The sequence below is a fragment of the Hyperolius riggenbachi genome, chromosome 11 (assembly GCF_040937935.1).
Source record: "Hyperolius riggenbachi isolate aHypRig1 chromosome 11, aHypRig1.pri, whole genome shotgun sequence".
Classification (NCBI taxonomy): Eukaryota; Metazoa; Chordata; class Amphibia; order Anura; family Hyperoliidae; genus Hyperolius; species Hyperolius riggenbachi.
Window position 1 is genome coordinate 197165714 of NC_090656.1, and position 20782 is coordinate 197186495.

Consider the following 20782-nt stretch of genomic DNA (forward strand, 5'->3'; position numbering starts at 1 on the left):
ACGATGCCAGGCAGCAGATAACATCTCTCGGAGGGTCTGACTCACTGCCTCTCTGTTTCAGTGCTCTGTGTAAACGCACAAATTCTATGGCAGAGTCTGCTTCCTTCTCGAGTAGGTTATTGAAGAGTGATTGTAGCGCCTCTGTAAGCTGCGCAGGCTGGACTGACTCAGGCAATCCCTTTACTCTAAGGTTGTTTCTTCTTCCGCGGTTATCTAGGTCTTCCATAATACGGAAGGCTTGCTGAAGCTGAAAGTCTTGTTTAGAGGACTGCTTTTTCAGCCGCTTGATATCACCTGCTTGGGCCTTAGTGGTGCTAGATATTGCTTCCACCTTCTCGGTTAGTGTGTGGATGTCACCCCTAACGGAATCTACTGCTGCCTCAAATGCTGACTTTAATTCCCCCGCAACTGTATTCAGGTCTCCAAGGGTTAGTACCTTAGCGGTTGGTTGCGATCCTCCGCTGCCTCCGCTCCCTGTATCACTTGCCGCCATTGCATCTTTGGGTGTGCTTTCAGGCTCGGGCGCCATCTTGCTTCTCGTGTTAGCTCCCGTGGCGGCTTTCTGCGGCTTGAAAATTTCCGGGATGCCTCTCTGTGTCTGCTTTGGAGAAGTGTCTTTCTGACCTCCAGCCTGTTTCCCCTGCTTGTCCTTCTCCTTTACCATCGCCACCGGTCAGTTTAAGCTACTGTATTTCAGCGAAAGGCGCTTGTCTCCCCGGAGCTCTCTTTCTAAGCAGCCATTCTTGCCGGCTTCCGGTCACGCCCCCCAGCCATTGTAGAATTGTGTGTATTTTGCTGCACATGATAAAATGCGCACTTCTGCACTGAGGTGCAAGTTTTTCAGACAGAACAGGATTTATGTTTGTTTTAAAATTATGTTTCACTGAGTATTTTTGGACAATATCCTTATAGGGAATCGTAAGATATGCAAAACTAATTTATAAATCTTGAATTGATTTATTTAATTGGCGCTTTATAAATAATTATTATTTAGTATCTACTGTATATTGCTCCATCTTCCACAGCGCTGTACAGAGTATATACATAGGAGATGTATTCATATTTAATGAATACGTAAAGATTTTAGAAATATTACATCTCATGTATTTACTATATATTAAATCCCCTTTATATTGTTACTATAAAATTATTTTTATTATGTTTTGCAGTAATATGAAATTATACATTTTTAGCTCAGTTTAGGGAAAAACTAAATTCTTTATATTTTTTTCCCTCTAAAGGTTTAGAAACTTGTCAATTTTTTTGCTGCTTCTGTTTCATCAAAAAGTAAAATAGATTTGTAAAATATATTTTCACTATTTACATATAAAGTGCTGCTCTACTGGATACAAAAGTTAAAGAAATAACATTTCATTTCACTATTAATACATATGGGGCTACTATGGGTATCATTCATAAAGAGGCTGTCGGTAAGGGGAATCAATGCGGACAAACACCGCTGGCGGTGTTTTAGACTTCTGGGTGGGCATTCATAAAAAAGTATCCATGTGCGGAAGCAGTGCGGAGATTCCCCGAACTAGGCAGGCGGTAGGCTTGCGGAGACACGGAAGCTGCCGAGTTGATACATTTCTCCGTGTTCCGCTCTGCTGCAGCTGCCTGGGAGGTCTGTGTGTCTCCATTCACTTGCATTGGTATCGCCACATCAGAGGGAGCGGAACTTCCCGACCTGACACTGCTTGCGGTGATCTTCATGAATGAACATTTTGCTACATTTGTTCCGATAATCACCGCACAAGGCGGTGATTTATCACTCTGCTCGGTAGTGTCATTTTTGCATGCGGAAAGAGCCTTTATGAATGCTGACTTTGCCGAGTGGTCAGCTGTTTTTAGCATTTCCGCATGCGGAAATGCTTTATGAATGATAGCCTATGTAGGATACAATTTATTTTGGGGAGGGGAGTTTTTACCATATTTAAAGAGGAATATAACCCTGCATTTCAACTTTGCTCTAAAACATTATTTACAGCATATTATATGCAAAAAGCATTTTTTTTTACTAGACCAGCATTGGAAGGGTTAAACACAGAGGTTTAAAGTTCCGTGGAGGGATATGCAGAAGTTCAGATTGTTACATTCTATTTAGTTATATGTATCTATTGAGAAATGTTACACACTCTTTGGCTGTCCTCCAACTCCTTCTCAGTCAGAGAGATGAGTCACATTCAATACTTAGATACATTTATGTAAACAAAATGTATCTATGTCAGCTTCGGATGCGTCTGCAGAAATCTCCAGGAACTTTAAAGCACTGTGTAACCCTTTCAATGCTGGTCTAGTAAAAAAAAAAAAGGTTGCATATAATATACTGTAAATAATGTTTTAGAGCAAAGTTGAAATGCAGGGTTATATTCCGCTTTAATACAATTTAAAATAGAGACCAAGTATAGGAAACAGTTTATATTATTTAAATATATAATAAGCAAAATGTAGCATAATAATTGTTTTCTTTTATAAATGACATAAATTGAAAACTATGATGCATTTCCTATAACACCCAATCCTTAAAATTATCACACTTATTTGTTCTGATATTAACCAAGCATTATCAGGGGAAAGCGCGAACGCAGTCCCCCACTACCACAAATTATGCAGTCGAGTTTCCCGCATTTGGGGAAATCGCAGGGGTCAACCCACCCGGAGTGCAATGGATGAGCCTCACCCTGGGAGAACCACCTTCGTGATCATGGTGTCTCCCCTGCCAGGTAAGTATGAGTTGGAATCCTACACAAGGAGGTTGCTGGTTTGGGCACTCCCTACTCAACAGAGAGCAATTTCAGACTCTGAAAAAATATAATTTTTTCTCAAATCTTTTTCCACACACTTCATATCCTCATAAAGCAGCAAATTCTGCTGTGATGTCAATGAATACAAAATTAGCCTTAAACATCCAAATTAGCCTGAACAGAACAACTCCCAGAATGCACTGTAGCAACAGACCTATTTGAATAAAATGATGTCACTCAGGCAGCCGCCCACAACTCCTTTTATGGAGGAGGGATCATTCTCTGTAGAGTGATACTGAGTCCTCTCTGTGTCTCTTCCTGCAGCCGAGCAGCTTGCCTGCCGCTATTGTCTCATATTACCCGAACTCCAGTAAGAAGCACAACCACCTCAAATACATGAAAATGATTGCATTGCTTTAATCTTTACTGAATTTAGAGGACTATAAGGAAAAATAAAATACTATCACATTTAGAATAAAAAAAAATGAACACAGTAAAAAAGGGGTTAACGTTTAACCGCTTCTGTCACAAGAGATTTAGATTTCTGATGTTTGCCAAGACCCATGCATATTTATTTTAAATCAGAAGATCTATAGGATTTAAAAGTAGACAGTCTGCAAATGGATAGTAGACATCCTGCAAATTTTTATAGCATCGATCAATTTACTATATTGAGTTGAAGTGTCTGTGAACAAAGTACAAACGCTTCCCCAGCGGATGCCACTAAAGAAAATCAGCAGCCAAGACGCTCTATTCCAGACAATTGATCATACGAATATATCCTAAAAACGTAGCACTAGCAGGGTAGCAGATAGACGTCACTGTGGGATGTACAACCAGCTTTAGCATACAGAATCCTGCAGCCCCCAGTGCTCACAAAGCCCAGGTGACCATCACTAAGGATACTGCACTGATGAGTATGCAGGTAAGTACTCAACAAGCCTTTATCACAGTGGTCCTTAATCTATGGTCCACATGCCGAATGTGGCCCTCGAGGCTTTTTCACTGACCCCCAAACACAAATGTACAACTTATAGATGTGGCCCACTGCACCTTTAAATATCGGCGGCCCGCATATAGAATAGCAGTGCTGGCACCACCCACCCACATACTGTAGAAGCCAGCAAGCAGTCATTCGCTGGCTTCCAACCCAATTCTGCATCAGGTGACACTGCTGTCCAGCTGGACGGCAGGTTGTCCCCTGGGTATGCTTCACTGTCCAGTGCACAAAGACGTTCCTTGGGCGCCGCATGACTGAATGACTGCAGCTGGGAGTTCTCCTTTGGGCATGATTGGGGAAAATCAATACCTAGAATCAATGTAATGTTTTTCAACATCATTTTATGTATCTTCTGGCCCCCCAGCAGTCTGAAGTATGTTGACCCAGCCCTTGACCGAAAAAGTTTGGGGACCTCTGCTTTATCATAACAACACAGATTCAAGTAGAAACAATCACTCACATCTCTAGTGACCCCTGAGGACACCAAAAGCCGAAACCGGTCGGAACTGACTAGAGAGTGGGCATCTCAAGGTGGGTTTTTACCATTTGTATGGTTAGCACTTTTAGTGCTTCAATGTTTTTATTAATTGAATGGGTCCTGTTGTGTAGGATCCACAATGGCTATCATTCCTAAAGCATTTCCGCATGCGGAAATGCTGAAAACAGCTGAATTTACCGAGCACTTAGCAAAGTGTTTATTCATAAAGGCTGTTTCCGCATGAAAACCTGACATTCCTGAGCAGAGCAATAAATTACCGCCATGTGCGGTGATTATGTTAACAAATGTCACCATATGTCAATTCATAAAGATTAGAGCAAGCGGTGTCAGCACGGCGAATACCGCTCCCTTTGAAGTAGCGATAAGCATGCGGAGAACAGCTAAGCGAATTAGACAGACCTCCCAGCAGCAGCAGCAGTGAGAGCAGAGCAAACAAAAATAAAATTCCAGAATACCAAGGCTGTCTTTTTTAACCCTTTGGGTACCTGTTTTCAGATATATTTCACATCAGAAAGCCTGCATGTGTAAAATTTTTGTGAGCTTCCTCTAAGTTGTGGCAATTAAATAGATTGTTTCATAACAACACAGATTAAAGTAGAAACAATCACTCACATCTCTAGTGACCCCTGAGGACGGGAAAAGCCGAAACCGGTCGGAACTGACTAGAGAGTGGGCATCTCAAGGTATTTACCATTTGTATGATTAGCACTTTTAGTGCTTCAAGGTTTTTATTAATGGAATGGGTCCTGTTGTGCAGGATCTACAATGTGAGTGATTATTTCTACTTTTATTTGTGTTGCTACAATAACGGTCTGTTGAGATTTTACCTGCATACTCCTCAGTGATTTTATCCCTGGTGATGGTCACCTTGTCTTTGTGAGCACTGATGGCTGCAGGATTCTGCTGGCTAAAGCTGGTTGTACATCCAACAGTGACGTTTGTCTGCTTCCCTGCTTATGCTGAGTTTTTAGGATATAATGGGTATCATTCATAAAGCATTTCCGCATGCGGAAATGCTTAACACCGGTGACTTTCCCGACCACTCAGCATAAGCCCCATTCATAAAGGCTCTTTCCGCATGAAAAGGTGACAGAGCGATACATTTCCGCCTTGTGCGGAGTTTTTCTAGATTAATCTAGAAAAAGTAACAAACACATCCATTCATAAAGATTAGAGCAAGCGGTATCCGGAAGGAAAATACCGCTTGCTCGACAGTAGCGATAGGCGGGCGGAATACATATAAATGAATGGGAGGGACCTCCCAAGCAGCATCAGACAGAGCAGCGCAGGGAGGGAATCGGGCAGCTTTTAAGTTTCCGCATGTCTTCCGCCACGCTGCCGCCAGCTTCCTCCAGAAAACCTCCGCACTTCTTCCGCAACAGGCAGACTTCTTTATGAAAGGCCACCCAGAAGTCTTAATTACCGGTTGCGGAGAAGAACGGTGTTTTCCCGCACTACCGACAGCCTGTTTATGAATGATACCCATTGAGTTGAAGCCAGAAGTTTACAAACACTTAGGCAGGGAGCACACATTGGCTATCATTCATAAAGCATTTCCGCATGCGGAAATGCTAAAAACAGCTGACTTTACCGACCACTCGGCAAAGTCAGCATTCATAAAGGCTCTTTCCGCATGCAAAAATGACACTACCGAGCAGAGTGATAAATCACCGCCTTGTGCGGTGATTACCGGAACAAATGTAGCAAAATGTTCATTCATGAAGATCACCGCAAGCGGTGTGAGGTCGGGAAGTACCGCTCCCTCTGATGTGGCGATACCAATGCAAGTGAATGGAGACACACAGACCTCCCAGGCAGCTGCAGCAGAGCGGAACACGGAGAAATGTATCAACTCGGCAGCTTCCGTGTCTCCGCCTGCCTACCGCCAGCCTAGTTCGGGGAATCTCCGCACTGCTTCCGCACATGGATGCTTTTTTATGAATGCCCACCCAGAAGTCTAAAACACCGCCAGCGGTGTTTTTCCGCATTGATTCCCCTTACCGACAGCCTCTTTATGAATGATACCCAAAGGGTATCATTCATAAAGAGGCTGTCGGTTTATGAATGATACCCAAAGGGTATCATTCATAAAGAGGCTGTCGGTAAGGGGAATCAATGCGGAAAAAACACCGCTGGCGGTGTTTTAGACTTCTGGGTGGGCATTCATAAAGATGTATCCATGTGCGAAAGCAGTGCGGAGATTCCCGGAGCTAAGCTGGCGGTAGGCAGGCGGAGACACGGAAGCTGCCGAGTTGATACATTTCTCCGTGTTCCGCTCTGCTGCAGCTGCCTGGGAGGTCTGTGTGTCTCCATTCACTTAGATTAGTATCGCCACATCAGAGGGAGCGGTACTTCCCGACCTCACAACGCTTGCGGTGATCTTCATGAATGAACATTTTGCTACATTTGTTCCGATAATCACCGCACAAGGCGGTGATTTATCACTCTGCTCGGTAGTGTCATTTTTGCATGCGGAAAGAGCCTTTATGAATGCTGACTTTGCCGAGTGGTCGGTAAAGTCAGCTGTTTTTAGCATTTCCGCATGCGGAAATGCTTTATGAATGATAGCCATTGTAGAATTGTGTGTATTTTGCTGCACATGATAAAATGCGCACTTCTGCACTGAGGTGCAAGTTTTTCACACAGAACAGGATTTATGTTTGTTTTAAAATTATGTTTCACTGAGTATTTTTGGACAATATCATTATAGGGAATTGTAAGATATGCAAAATGAATTTAAAAATCTTGAATTGATGTAATTAATTGGCCCTTTATAAATAATAATTATTATTTAGTATCTACTGTATATAGCGCCATCTTCCTCAGCGCTGTACAGAGTATATACATAGGGGATGTATTAATATTTAATGAATACTTAAAGATTTTAGAAATATTAAATCTCATGTATTTACTATCTATTAAATTTCCTCTATATTGTTACTATAAAATTATTTTTATTATGTTTTGCAATAATATGAAATTATACATTTACAGCTCAGTTTAGGGTAAAACTAAATTCTTTATATCTTTTTCCCTCTAAAGGTTTAGAAACTTGTCATTTTTTTGCTGCTTCTGTTTCATCAAAAAGTAAAATAGATTTGTAAAATGTATTTTCACTATTTACATATAAAGTGCTGCTCTACTGGATACAAAAGTTAAAGAAATAACATTTCATTTCACTATTTATACATAAGGGGCTACTATGTAGGATACAATTTATTTTGGGGAGGGGATTGGGAAGTTTTTACCATATTTAATACAATTTAAAATAGAGACCAAGTATAGGAAACACTTTATATTATTTATATATATATAATAAGCAAAATGCAGCATAATAAATGTTTTCTTTTATAAATTACATACATTAAAAACTATATGATGCATTTGCTTTAACACCCAATCCTTAAAACGATCACACTTATTTGTTCCGATATTAACCAAGCATTATCAGGGGAAAGCGCGAACGCAGTCCCCCACTACCACAAATTATGCAGTCGAGTTTCCCGCATTTGGGGAAATCGCAGGGGTCAACCCACCCGAAGTGCAATGGATGAGCCTCACCCTGGGAGAACCACCTTCGTGATCATGGTGTCTCCCCTGCCAGGTAAGTATGAGTTGGAATCCTACACAGGGAGGTTGCTGGTTTGGGCACTCCCTACTCAACAGAGAGCGATTTCAGACCCTGGAAAAATTAATATTTTTTCTGAATTCTATTTTCACACACTACATATCCTCGTAAAGCAGCAAATTCTGCTGTGCTGTCAGTGAATACAAATTAGCCTTAAACATCCAAATTAGCCTGAACAGAACAACTCCCAGAATGCACTGCAGCAACAGACCTATTTGAATAAAGTGACGTCACTCAGGCAGCCGCCCACAACTCCTTTTATGGAGGAGGGATCATTCTCTGTACAGTGATGCTGCATCCTCACTGTGTCTCTTTCTGCAGCCGAGCAGCTTGCCTGCCGCTATTGTCTCATATTACCCTGCACTCTAGTAAGAAGCACAACCACCTCAAATACATGAAAATGATTGCATTGCTTTAATCTTTACTGAATTTAGAGGACTATAAGGAAAAATAAAATACTGTCACATTTAGAATAAAAAAAAATGAACACAGTAAAAAAGGGGTTAACGTTTAACCGCTTCTGTCACAAGAGATTTAGATTTCTGATGTTTGCCAAGACCCATGCATATTTATTTTAAATCAGAAGATCTATAGGATTTAAAAGTAGACAGTCTGCAAATGGATAGTAGACATCCTGCAAATTTTTATAGCATCGATCAATTTACTATATTGAGTTGAAGTGTCTGTGAACAAAGTACAAACGCTTCCCCAGTGGATGCCACTAAAGAAAATCAGCAGCCAAGACGCTCTATTCCAGACAATTGATCACACAAATATATCCTAAAAACGTAGCACTAGCAGGGTAGCAGATAGACGTCACTGTGGGATGTACAACCAGCTTTAGCATACAAAATCCTGCAGCCCTCAGTGCACACAAAGCCAAGGTGACCATCACTAAGGATACTGCACTGATGAGTATGCAGGTAAGTACTCCACAAGCCTTTATCACAGTGGTCCTCAAACTATGGCCCACAGGCCGAATGCGGCCCCCGAGGCTTCTTCACTGGCCCCCAAACACAAAGGGCTCTATTCATAAAAAAGATGTGGCGAAAAAACTCCTGGAGGTAAAATACCGCAGCGGTATTTTACACTTCTGGGTGGTCATTCAAAGAAATCTTGAAAGCTGCGATGCAAGAGCGGAGATCTCCCGCTGAAAGCTGGCGGTAAGCTGTCGGAAGGCATGCGGAAACACTTCAGCCGGCAGAGTCCCTCCGTGCACTGCTCTCTCTGGGAGGTCTGTCCCATTCACTTGTATGTAATCCGCAAAATCAGAGGAAGCGGTATTTCCCGTCCACATACCGCTTCCTCTAAACTTTATGAATGGCCATTTTGTTACTTTTTTCTAGATAAATCTAGAAAAACACTGGAGAAGGCGGAAATTTCTCGCTCTGCTGGGGGATTGTAGATTTTCATGCGGGAACAGCTTTTATGAATGCCCACTTTGCTAAATGGACGGGAAAATCCGCTGTTTTGAGCGGAAAACTTGCGGTAAGGTTTTATGAATAGAGCCCAAAGGGTATCATTCATAAAGAGGCTGTCGGTAGTGCGGGAAAACACCGTTCTTCGCAACCGGTAATTAAGACTTCTGGGTGGTCATTCATAAAGAAGTTGCGGTAGAAGTGCGGAGGTTTTCTGGAGGAAGCTGGCGGTAGCGTGGCGGAAGACATGCGGAAACATAAAAGCTGCCCGATTCCCTCCGTGCGCTCCTCTGCCTGATGCTGCTAGGGAGGTCCGTTCCATTCATTTACATGTAATCCGCCCGCCTATCGCTACTGTCGAGCAAGCGGTATTTTCCTTCCGGATACCGCTTGCTCTAATGTTTATGAATGGATGTGTTTGTTACTTTTTCTAGATTAATCTAGAAAAACTCTGCACAAGGCGGAAATGTATTGCTCTGCACGGGAATGCCATTTTTTCATGCGGAAAGAGCATTTATGAATGCTGACTTTGCCGAGTGGTCAGTAAAGTCAGCTGTTTTTAGCATTTCCGCATGCGGAAATGCTTTATGAATGATACCCAAAGGCTATCATTCATAAACAGCTTGTCGGTAAAAAGAATCTGTGCGGGAAAACACCGCTGGCGGTGTTTAAGACTTCTGGGTGGGCATTCATGAAAAAGTATCCATGTGCGGAAGCAGTGCGGAGATTCCCCGAACTAGGCTGGCGATAGGCAGGCGGAGACACGGAAGCTGCCGAGTTGATACATTTCTCCGTGTTCCGCTCTGCTGCAGCTGCCTGGGAGGTCTGTGTGTCTCCATTCACTTGCATTGGTATCGCCACATCAGAGGGAGCGGAACTTCCCGACCTGACACCGCTTGCGGTGATCTTTATGAATTAACATTTTGCTACATTTGTTCCGATAATCACCGCACAAGGCGGTGATTTATCACTCTGCTCGGTAGTGTCATTTTTGCATGCGGAAAGAGCCTTTATGAATGCTGACTTTGCTGAGTGGTCGGTAAAGTCAGCTGTTTTAAGCATTTCCGCATGCGGAAATGCTTTATATATGATAGCCAAAATGCACAATTTATAGATGTGGCACACTGCACCTTTAAATATCGGCGGCCCGCATATAGAATAGCAGTGCTGGCACCACCCATCCACATACTGCAGAAGCCATCGAGCAGTCATTCGCTGGCTTCCAACCCAATTCTGCATCAGGTGACACTGCTGTCCAGCTGGACGGCAGGTTGTCCCCTGGGTATGCTTCACTGTCCAGTGCACAAAGATGTTCTTTGGGCACAGCATGACTGAATGATTGCTGCTGGGAGTTCTGCTCCGAGGATGATTGGGGAAAATCAATACCTAGATTCAATGTAATGCTTTTCGACATCATTTTATGTATGTTCCGGCCCCCCCAGCAGTCTGAAGTATGTTGACCCAGCCCTTGACCGAAAAAGTTTGGGGACCTCTGCTTTATCATAACAACACAGATTAAAGTAGAAACAATCACTCACATATCTAGTGACCCCTGAAGACGGCAAAAGCCGAAACCGGTCGGAACTGACTAGAGAGTGGGCATCTCAAGGTTTTTACCATTTGTATATGATTAGCACTTTTAGTGCTTCAAGATTTTTATAAATTGAATGGGTCCTGTTGTGCAGGATCCACAATGGCTATCATTCCTAAACGTGTTGTCGGTAAAGAGAATCTGTGCGGGAAAACACCGATGTCGGTGTTTTAGACTTCTGGCTGCTAATTGATAAAAATGTATCCAGTTGCGATAGCAGTGCGGAGATTCCCCGAACTAGGCTGTCGGTAGGCAGGCGGTAGGCTTGCGGGAGCACTGCAAGCTGCGGAGTTGATACATTTCTCCGTGTTCCACTCTACTGCAGCTGCCTGGGAGGTCTGTCTCTACATTAACTTAACATTGTTATCTCCACATAAGAGGGAGCGGTATTTTCTGTCCTCATACCGCTTGCGTAATTCTTTATGAATTAACATTTTGTTACGTTTGTTACGAAAATCACTGCACAAGGCGGTGATTTATCGCTCTGCTCGGTAATGTCAGCTTTTCATGCGGAAAGAGCATTTATGAATGCCGAATTTGCTAAGTGTTTGGTAAAGTCAGCTGTTTTAAGCATTTCCGCATGCGGAAATGCTTTATGAATGATAGCCTATGTGAGTGATTATTTCTACCTTTGTGTTGTCACAATAAAGGTCTGTTGAGATTTTACCTGCATACTCCTCAGTGATTTTATCCCTGGTGATTGTCACCTTGTCTTTGTGAGCACTGATGGCTGCAGGATTCTGCTGGCTAAAGCTGGTTGTACATCCAACAGTGACGTTTGTCTGCTTCCCTGCTTATGCTGAGTTTTTAGGATATATGGAGTTGAACCCAGAAGTTTACAAACACTTAGGCAGGGAGCACACATTGGGTATCATTCATAAACAGGCTGTCGGTAGTGCGGGAAAACACCGTTCTTCTCCGCAACCGGTAATTAAGACTTCTGGGTGGCCATTCATAAAGAAGTCTGCCTGTTGCGGAAGAAGTGCGGAGGTTTTCTGGAGGAAGCTGGCGGCAGCGTGGCGGTAGGCATGCGGAAACTTAAAAGCTGCCCGATTCCCTCCCTGCGCTGCTCTGTCTGATGCTGCTTGGGAGGTCCCTCCCATTCATTTATATGTATTCCGCCCGCCTATCGCTACTGTCGAGCAAGCGGTATTTTCCTTCCGGATACCGCTTGCTCTAATCTTTATGAATGGATGTGTTTGTTACTTTTTCTAGATTAATCTAGAAAAACTCCGCACAAGGCGGAAATGTATCGCTCTGTCACTTTTTCATGCGGAAAGAGCCTTTATGAATGGGGCTTATGCTGAGTGGTCGGGAAAGTCACCGGTGTTAAGCATTTCCGCATGCGGAAATGCTTTATGAATGATACCCATTGTAGAATTGTGTGTATTTTGCTGCACATGATAAAACGCGCACTTCTGCTCTGAGGTGCAAGTTTTTCAGACAGAACAGGATTTATTTTGTTTTAAAATTATGTTTATGTCCCAGGGTGAGGCTCATCCATTGCACTCCGGGTGGGTTGACCGCTGCGATTTCCCCAAATGCGGGAAACTCGACTGCATAATTTGTGGTAGTGGGGGACTGCGTTCGCGCTTTCCCCTGATAATGCTTGGTTAATATCAGAACAATTCAATATTATAGCATTATAGGCAAGAAGTTTAGTGTCGGGATGATACCATTTATTGGCTAACTTACAAGAATAAGAGTAAGCAAGCTTTCGGCTGTATAGCCTTCATCAGGCTTCAATCCTGTTTGCTTACAACCTGATGGAACAGACTATATACATGCAACATCAAAAGGGGATACATAGATGTTTTTCAAGCATAAATACAATATCATTATAGGGAATCGTAAGATATGCAAAATTGGTTTATAAATCTTGAATTGATTTAATTAATTGGCGCTTTATAAATATTAGTATTATTTAGATTTAGTATCCACTGTATATTGCGCCATCTTCCACAGCGCTGTACAGAGTATATACATAGGAGATGTATTCATATTTAATGAATACTTAAAGATTTTATAAATATTACATCTCATGTATTTACTACATATTAAAGAGAATCTGTATTGTTAAAATCGCACAAAAGTAAACATACCAGTGCGTTAGGGGACATCTCCTATTACCCTCTGTCACAATTTCGCCGCTCCCCGCCGCATTAAAAGTGGTTAAAAACAGTTTTAAAAAGTTTGTTTATAAACAAACAAAATGGCCACCAAAACAGGAAGTAGGTTGATGTACAGTATGTCCACACATAGAAAATACATCCATACACAAGCAGGCTGTATACAGCCTTCCTTTTGAATCTCAAGAGATCATTTGTGTGTTTCTTTCCCCCTGCATCTCTCATGCACTGAAGTTTCAGGCTGCTCTTTTCTTCCTGCAAACAGCTTTGCCCTTGTCTGAATTTCCTCAGTATGTGAAAGCCCAGCCAGCTCAGAGGACGATTTATCCAGCTTGTAAAAGATAAGAGAGAAGCTGCCCTAATCTAAATAATACACAGGCAGTGTGCATAGAGGGGCCTGGAAGGGGGAGTTCATAGCAGAACCACAACACTGAAGAACTTGGCAGCCTTCCAGACACAGGCTGACAAGTCTGACAGGGGAAAGATACATTGATTTATTACAGAGACTGTGATAGCAGAAAGTGCTGCAGTAAGCCAGAACACATTAGAATAGCTTTTGGAACTTGTAGGATGATAAAAAACAGGATGCAATTTTTGTTACGGAGTCTCTTTAAATCCCCTTTATATTGTTACTATAAAATTATTTTTATTATGTTTTGCAGTAATATGAAATTATACATTTACAGCTCAGTTTAGGAAAAACTAAATTCTTTATATTTTTTCCCCTCTAAAGGTTTAGAAACTTGTCAATTTTTTGCTGCCTCTGTTTCTTCAAAAAGTAAAATAGATAGAATATATTTTCACTATTTACATATAAAGTGCTGATCTACTGGATACAAAAGTTAAAGAAATAACATTTTATTTCACTATTTATACATAAGGGGCTACAATGGCTATCATTCATAAAGCATTTCCGCATGCGGAAATGCTTAAAACAGCTGACTTTACCGACCACTCGGCAAAGTCAGCATTCATAAAGCCTCTTTCCGCATGGAAAAATGACACTACCAAGCAGAGTGATAAATCACCGCCTTGTGCGGTGATTATCGGTACAAATGTAGCAAAATGTTCATTCATAAAGATCACCGCAAGCGGTGTGATGCCGGTAAGTACCGCTCCCTTTGATGTGGCGATATCAATGTAAATGAATGGAGACACACAGACCTCCCAGGCAGCTGCAGCAGAGCGGAACACGGAGAAATGTATCAACTCGGCAGCTTCCGTGTCTCCGCAAGCCTACCGCCTGTCTACCGCCATCTTAGCTCGGGGAATCTCCGCACTGCTTCCGCACACGGATACATCTTTATGAATGCCCACCCAGAAGTCTAAAAATCCGCCAGCGGTGTTTTCCCGCACTGATTCTCTTTACCGACAGCCTGTTCATGAATGATAGGTTACAATTTATTTGGGGGGGGGGGGGGGGGGGGGGGGGGGGGGGGGTTGGGACGTTTTTACCATATTTAATACAATTTAAAATAGAGACCAAGTATAGGAAACACTTTATATTATTTAAATATGTAATGAGCAAAATGTAGCATAATAAATGTTTTCTTTTATAAATTACATACATTAAAAACTACATGATGCATTTGCTTTAACACCCAATCCTTAAAATGATCACACTTATTTGTTCTGATATTAACCAAGCATGATCAGGGGAAAGCGCGAACGCAGTCCCCCACTACCACAAATTATGCAGTCGAGTTTCCCGCATTTGGGGAAATCGCAGGGGTCAACCCACCCGGTGTGCAATGGATGAGCCTCACCCTGGGAGAACCACCTTCGTGATCATGGTGTCTCCCCTGCCAGGTAAGTATGAGTTGGAATCCTACACAGGGAGGTTGCTACTTTGGGCACTCCCTACTCAACAGAGAGCGATTTCAGACCCTGGAAAAATATTATTTTTTCTCAAATCTATTTCCACACACTTCATATCCTCATAAAGCAGCAAATTCTGCTGTGCTGTCAGTGAATACAAATTAGCCTTAAACATCCAAATTAGCCTGAACAGAACAACTCCCAGAATGCACTGCAGCAACAGACCTATTTGAATAAAGGGACGTCACTCAGGCAGCCGCCCACAACTCCTTTTATGGAGGAACGACCATTTTCTGTAGAGTGATACTGAGTCCTCTCTGTGTCTCTTCCTGCAGCCGAGCAGCTTGCCTGCCGCTATTGTCTCATATTACCCGAACTCCAGTAAGAAGCACAACCACCTCAAATACATGAAAATGATTGCATTGCTTTAATCTTTACTGAATTTAGAGCACTATAAGGAAAAATAAAATACTGTCACATTTAGAATTAAAAAAATGAACATAAATCAGAAGATTCTATAGGATTTAAAAAGTAGACAGCCTGCAAATGGATGGTAGACAGCCTGCAAATTTTTATAGCATCGATCAATTTACTATATTGAGTTGAAGTGTCTGTGAACAAAGTACAATCGCTTCCCCAGCGGATGCCACTAAAGAAAAGACAATTGATCATACAAATATATCCTAAAAACGTAGCACTAGCAGGGTAGCAGATAGACGTCACTGTTGGATGTACAACCAGCTTTAGCATACAGAATCCTGCAGCCCCCAGTGCACACAAAGCCAAGGTGACCATCACCAGGGATACTGCACTGATGAGTATGCAGGTAAGTACTCCACAAGCCTTTATCACAGTGGTCCTCAAACTATGGCCCACAGGCCGAATGCGGCCCCCGAGGCTTCTTCACTGGCCCCCAAACACAAAATGTACAACTTATAGATGTGGCTCACTGCACCTTTAAATAGTGGCGGCCCGCATATAGAATAGCAGTGCTGGCACCACCCATCCACATACTGTAGAAGCCAGCGAGCAGTCATTCGCTGGATTCCAATCCAATTCTGCATCAGGTGACACTGCTGTCCAGCTGGACGGCAGGTTGTCCCCTGGGTATGCTTCACTGGAGCACAAAGACGTTCCTTGGGCGCCGCATGACTGAATGATTGCTGCTGGGAGTTCTGCTCAGATCATGATTGGGGAAAATCAATACCTAGATTCAATGTAATGCTTTTCGACATCATTTTATGTATACTCCGGCCCCCCAGCAGCCTGAAGTATGTTGACCCGGCCCTTGACCGAAAAAGTTTGGGGACCTCTGCTTTATCATAACAACACAGATTCAAGTAGAAACAATCACTCACATCTCTAGTGACCCCTGAGGACGGCAAAAGCCGAAACCGGTCGGAACTGACTAGAGAGTGGGCATCTCAAGGTTTTTACCATTTGTATGATTAGCACTTTTAGTGCTTCAAGGTTTGGTTTTTATTAATTGAATGGAGCCTGTTGTGCAGGATCCACAATGTGAGTGATTATTTCTACTTTTATTTGTGTTGCTACAATAACGGTCTGTTGAGATTTTACCTGCATACTCCTCAGTGATTTTATCCCTGGTGATGGTCACCTTGTCTTTGTGAGCACTGATGGCTGCAGGATTCTGCTGGCTAAAGCTGGTTGTACATCCAACAGTGACGTTTGTCTGCTTCCCTGCTTATGCTGAGTTTTTAGGATATATAGGCTATCATTCATAAAGCATTTCCGCATGCGGAAATGCTTAAAACAGCTGACTTTACCGACCACTCGGCAAAGTCAGCATTCATAAAGCCTCTTTCCGCATGGAAAAATGACACTACCAAGCAGAGTGATAAATCACCGCCTTGTGTGGTGATTATCGGTACAAATGTAGCAAAATGTTCATTCATGAAGATCACCGCAAGCGGTGTGAGGTCGGGAAGTACCGCTCACTCTGATGTGGCGATACCAATGTAAATGAATGGAGACACACAGACCTCCCAGGCAGCTGCAGCAGAGCGGAACACGGAGAAATGTATCAACTCGGCAGCTTCCGTGTCTCCGCAAGCCTACCACCTGCCTACCGCCAGCCTAGTTCGGGGAATCACCGCACTGCTTCCGCACATGGATACATCTTCATGAATGCCCACCCAGAAGTCTAAAAATCCGCCAGCAGGGTTTTCCCACACTGATTCTGTTTACCGACAGCCTGTTCATGAATGATAGCCATTAAGTTGAAGCCAGAAGTTTACAAACACTTAGGCAAGGAGCACACATTGTAGAATTGTGTGTATTTTGCTGCACATATAAAGGTGCACTTCTGCACTGAGGTGCAAGTTTTTCAGACAGACCAGGATTTATGTTTGTTTTAAAATTATGTTTCACTGAGTATTTTTGGACTGAACCAAGTTTCTAGGTAGATTGCTTGTTCCTACCTCTGATAGCTGGTCTCATCTCTAAAGTGTGCCGATTTTCCCTGCTATACAATGCTATACCTGCAGGGCGCAGTGCGACTCATTTGGATTGGATAGTATATCCGTTGGGAATAAATACTGGCTCACTTGTACAGCCCTAACAATAGCTGGTCCAGATGTTCAGGTTAAGCCAAAGAAACATACCTCACCTTTTAATCATTGCCCGGGTGTGCCATATACAAGGGAAGGAGTCCTTCAGCATACTCCGATAGTTCCTATTCAGGTCCCTCCCAGACAGAGAGCAGCGATAGTTTCCAACGATGACCCCGTCTGGATTCAGCATAGGAACCACTTTAAAAATAAACATATCCCTGAGGAGCTGAGCATCTGGAGAGTCACTAAGAATGAAGTCCAGGAAACCTTTCATCATCCAGGAGCCATTGGTCTCTCCAGGGTGGACTCTCGCTGTCACCACCACTGCTTTCTTACTATTGGCTGAGTCTGGGTTTATGGAAGGGGACGTGATGGTCAGTAAATAGACGGTGTTACCAGCAAAGCTCCTGCACAAAGCACGCAGCTTACAGTACTGGGAGCGTGCCGGGTCACTAGTCCACCTCTGAAGATCTCTGTGCAGGTCAGAGTACGTGTAAGGATAGCAATGAGTAAAATAACACGTATCATTGTCATGGGGGAACTCAAACGTCCATGTCAGGGAGTACGAAGAGCCACCTTGTTGACTGTGAGAGCTGCGATAGTACTTTATGTCTTCCCCTATTCTCTTCCAGCCTTCCCCTCTGAGTGTGGCATCATGTTCCGAATACAAAAGAGGCTTCATGCCCATGTTGTATAGGCTGCTACTCTTCATCAGGTTGGTGATGGTGAAACGGTACGGGACACCCATCTTGGTGTTCTTCACCTGGAAGTAGAACCATTGGGTGTGCTTGCTGGTGTAGAGGTCAGTCCGTAGTGTCAGCTCATACTCATAAGTTCCTCTGAAGAGGTAAGAGAAGACACAGAAAGTCATATATAATGAATACTTGGCTTAGAATCGTCTTTATGGAGTTTTAAGGTTGGCTGTAAGTTGGCTCCCCTTTACAATTCTAGGGTAGTTAGCACTGGAATAGACTGGCCGTGTAGCATATAAACCAGGGCAATGTAACCAGAGCACATAATGATAATGTTCATATTTTTAAGTTATCTTCAATAAAAACTGCATGATAAATCATCTTTTTGAGCTACAGACACTGGAAAACGGCAACTTGCTAAGAATGTCAGTCGAAAATCCTTAATGTCAGAAGGAATTTCCTCTTTTTTAAACTTTCAAGACTCTCTACTGGTCTCTTAATAAGATAGATGGTTTTAATGACCAATAGGAAAGCTCTCTCCACCTTATGCTTAGGACAAATTTGCCTTTTCACACCTGCTCCTATCTTTGCAGTTTGGAAATATTTAGACATCTTTTTTTTAAATATACATTGTCTCTAATTATGTCGTTTTTATCATATTTTTGTTACCTGGGATTTATTCAGGTTTTCTCTAAGCATGGTTGTCCAATGTCTGTCTTCGAAGGCCGATTCTATACTTGTATTTTGGGACAGGCAGAACCATTTTACCTGCTAAACCAAACCTTGCCTTATTCCTGCCTATATGTCAATTAGGCCCTGAAAGGGAACCCAAGCTGAGAAGGATAGGGAGGCTGACATGTTTGCTTCCTTTTAAACAATGCACATTGCCTGGCTGTCCTGCTGATACTCTGTCTCTAACATTTTACACCATAGACCCTGAACAAGCATACAGATTAGATGTCTATGCCAAATATGACAACATTAACTGCATGCTTGTTTCAGGTGTGTGATTTAGACCCTACAGATTAGAAAGATCAGCAGCACTGCCAGGCAACTGGTATTGTTTAGAAGGAAATCAATATGACAGCTTTCATAGGCAAAGTTCCTTATAAGGACTGGAGTTGGACAACCTTGGCTTCGAGCAACTGTTTGAGACTTCCTAAGGACTAATAGACAAGGGATTCTGACATCACTGTACTTTCATTTTGAATCCGTTTATGACACAAGGCTCTATTTATAGGACCTTTAGACTACACACTCTTCCGTGAACAGGAAATGACGCGTGTAGCTGTCTGTACTCTGTAAACTGCCATGTTGGTGTTATATAATCACTAAGAATAAATACAGTATATTATCCCTTAGGAATCCAAGAAGAATACAGTTATTGATAATATTGAAAAAGGTATGCAAATCCCCGAAATATCCAAATAGGGGATTCATCAACTCACACTTTGACAGCTTTCTGGAGATTACCACTTTCAAATCGAGATTCGAACTGCAGGTCGTTATTGTTTTTGCCGTCCACGTTCACATAAGACTTGTTAGTGGCACAGCGACGTCCACCAGCTCGGGAACCGATAAAGTAAGATCCTTTGAAAGCTGCAAGAAGAACCAACCACTCAAAGGGTATTACAGAATATATAACGCTGTCTTCACACCAGAATCACCATACGGCAATGTGTATGTTACTAAATATATTACTTAACATAGACAACACACCATGACCCAACTGTTTCTGTTATCTATCCCCATTATGTCTTTTTAGGCCACAACTAACTGCTTAGGAAACAATCTGCCAACTGAACGGTGACTTCAAGGTTAATTATAGCATTTTATTTGTGGCCACAGTGACGTAATGGTTAGCAGCACTCTCGCCTTGCAGCGCTGGGTCCCTGGTTCGAATACCACCCAGGGTACTATCTGCACGGAGTTTGTATGTTCTCGTGTCTATGTGGGTTTCCTCTGGGCACTCTGGTTTCCTCTCACATCCCGAAAATATACAGATAAGTTAATTGGCTTCGCTCTAAAAAAAAACTGGTCTTATACTGCAATGGATATATGGCTATGGTAGGGATTAGTCTGGGAGCTCCTCTGAGGGACAGTTAGCAACAATGCTACTCTGCGGAAGAAGTCAGCGCTGTGTGAATATATATATATATATATATATATATATATATATATATATATATATATATATATATATATATATATATATATATATATATATATATATATATATATATATATATATATACACACACACACTAGCATTGAAAAGGGCTGACAGACTGTCAAAGCATCCATTTGAGATACGGTAATTATACAAGCGGCAGTAATTCTTCAGCACTTTACTAATGTTGTATCCAACCAGAATTTCTGACTGCCTGTAGCCACCGACTGCACAAACACAATGTGCCATATCCAATTAACTTTTCTCTTGAGTTTTCTCCAAGCAGATATTTTCAAATCTTACCAATAAAATGCTTTTAACGCTCCCAATATGCAAGAAATTACAGTTCTGAAAAAATATATATATTTTTAAAAATAAGATGAAAAATGATCTCCTTGTAGAAAACTCAGGAGCAAAGGGAATAGCATATGGCCCAAAGACTCACAGATGTCTGCCACCACACAGATAATGAGATGGCATCAGACACTGGTCACAATAACATTCCAAACATTAAAGGCCA

The 20782-nt window shown here is 42.3% G+C and overlaps 1 protein-coding gene and 4 non-coding genes across 8 annotated transcripts in view; 1 reads left to right on the forward strand and 4 right to left on the reverse strand.

Annotated features, from left to right (window-relative positions):
- The window catches only part of AGBL2 (AGBL carboxypeptidase 2), a 182489-nt gene that overhangs the window by 126231 nt on the left and 35476 nt on the right, over positions 1-20782 (reverse strand). For all 4 annotated transcript variants that reach the window (XM_068260392.1, XM_068260391.1, XM_068260390.1 and 1 more), the window contains 2 exons: positions 19541-19691; positions 17457-18239 (listed from right to left, as the gene is read on the reverse strand). In XM_068260392.1, the coding sequence (XP_068116493.1) occupies positions 17457-18239; positions 19541-19691 (934 nt within the window). The remainder of the gene's footprint in view (positions 1-17456; positions 18240-19540; positions 19692-20782) is intronic.
- Positions 2568-2731, reverse strand: LOC137539324 (U1 spliceosomal RNA). Its single transcript, XR_011025018.1, has one exon. It is a non-coding gene; the product is annotated as a U1 spliceosomal RNA (small nuclear RNA).
- LOC137539317 (U1 spliceosomal RNA) lies at positions 7692-7855 on the reverse strand. The gene has a single exon (XR_011025012.1). It is a non-coding gene; the product is annotated as a U1 spliceosomal RNA (small nuclear RNA).
- Positions 12313-12482, forward strand: LOC137539332 (U1 spliceosomal RNA). Its single transcript, XR_011025025.1, has one exon. It is a non-coding gene; the product is annotated as a U1 spliceosomal RNA (small nuclear RNA).
- LOC137539327 (U1 spliceosomal RNA) lies at positions 14663-14826 on the reverse strand. Its single transcript, XR_011025021.1, has one exon. It is a non-coding gene; the product is annotated as a U1 spliceosomal RNA (small nuclear RNA).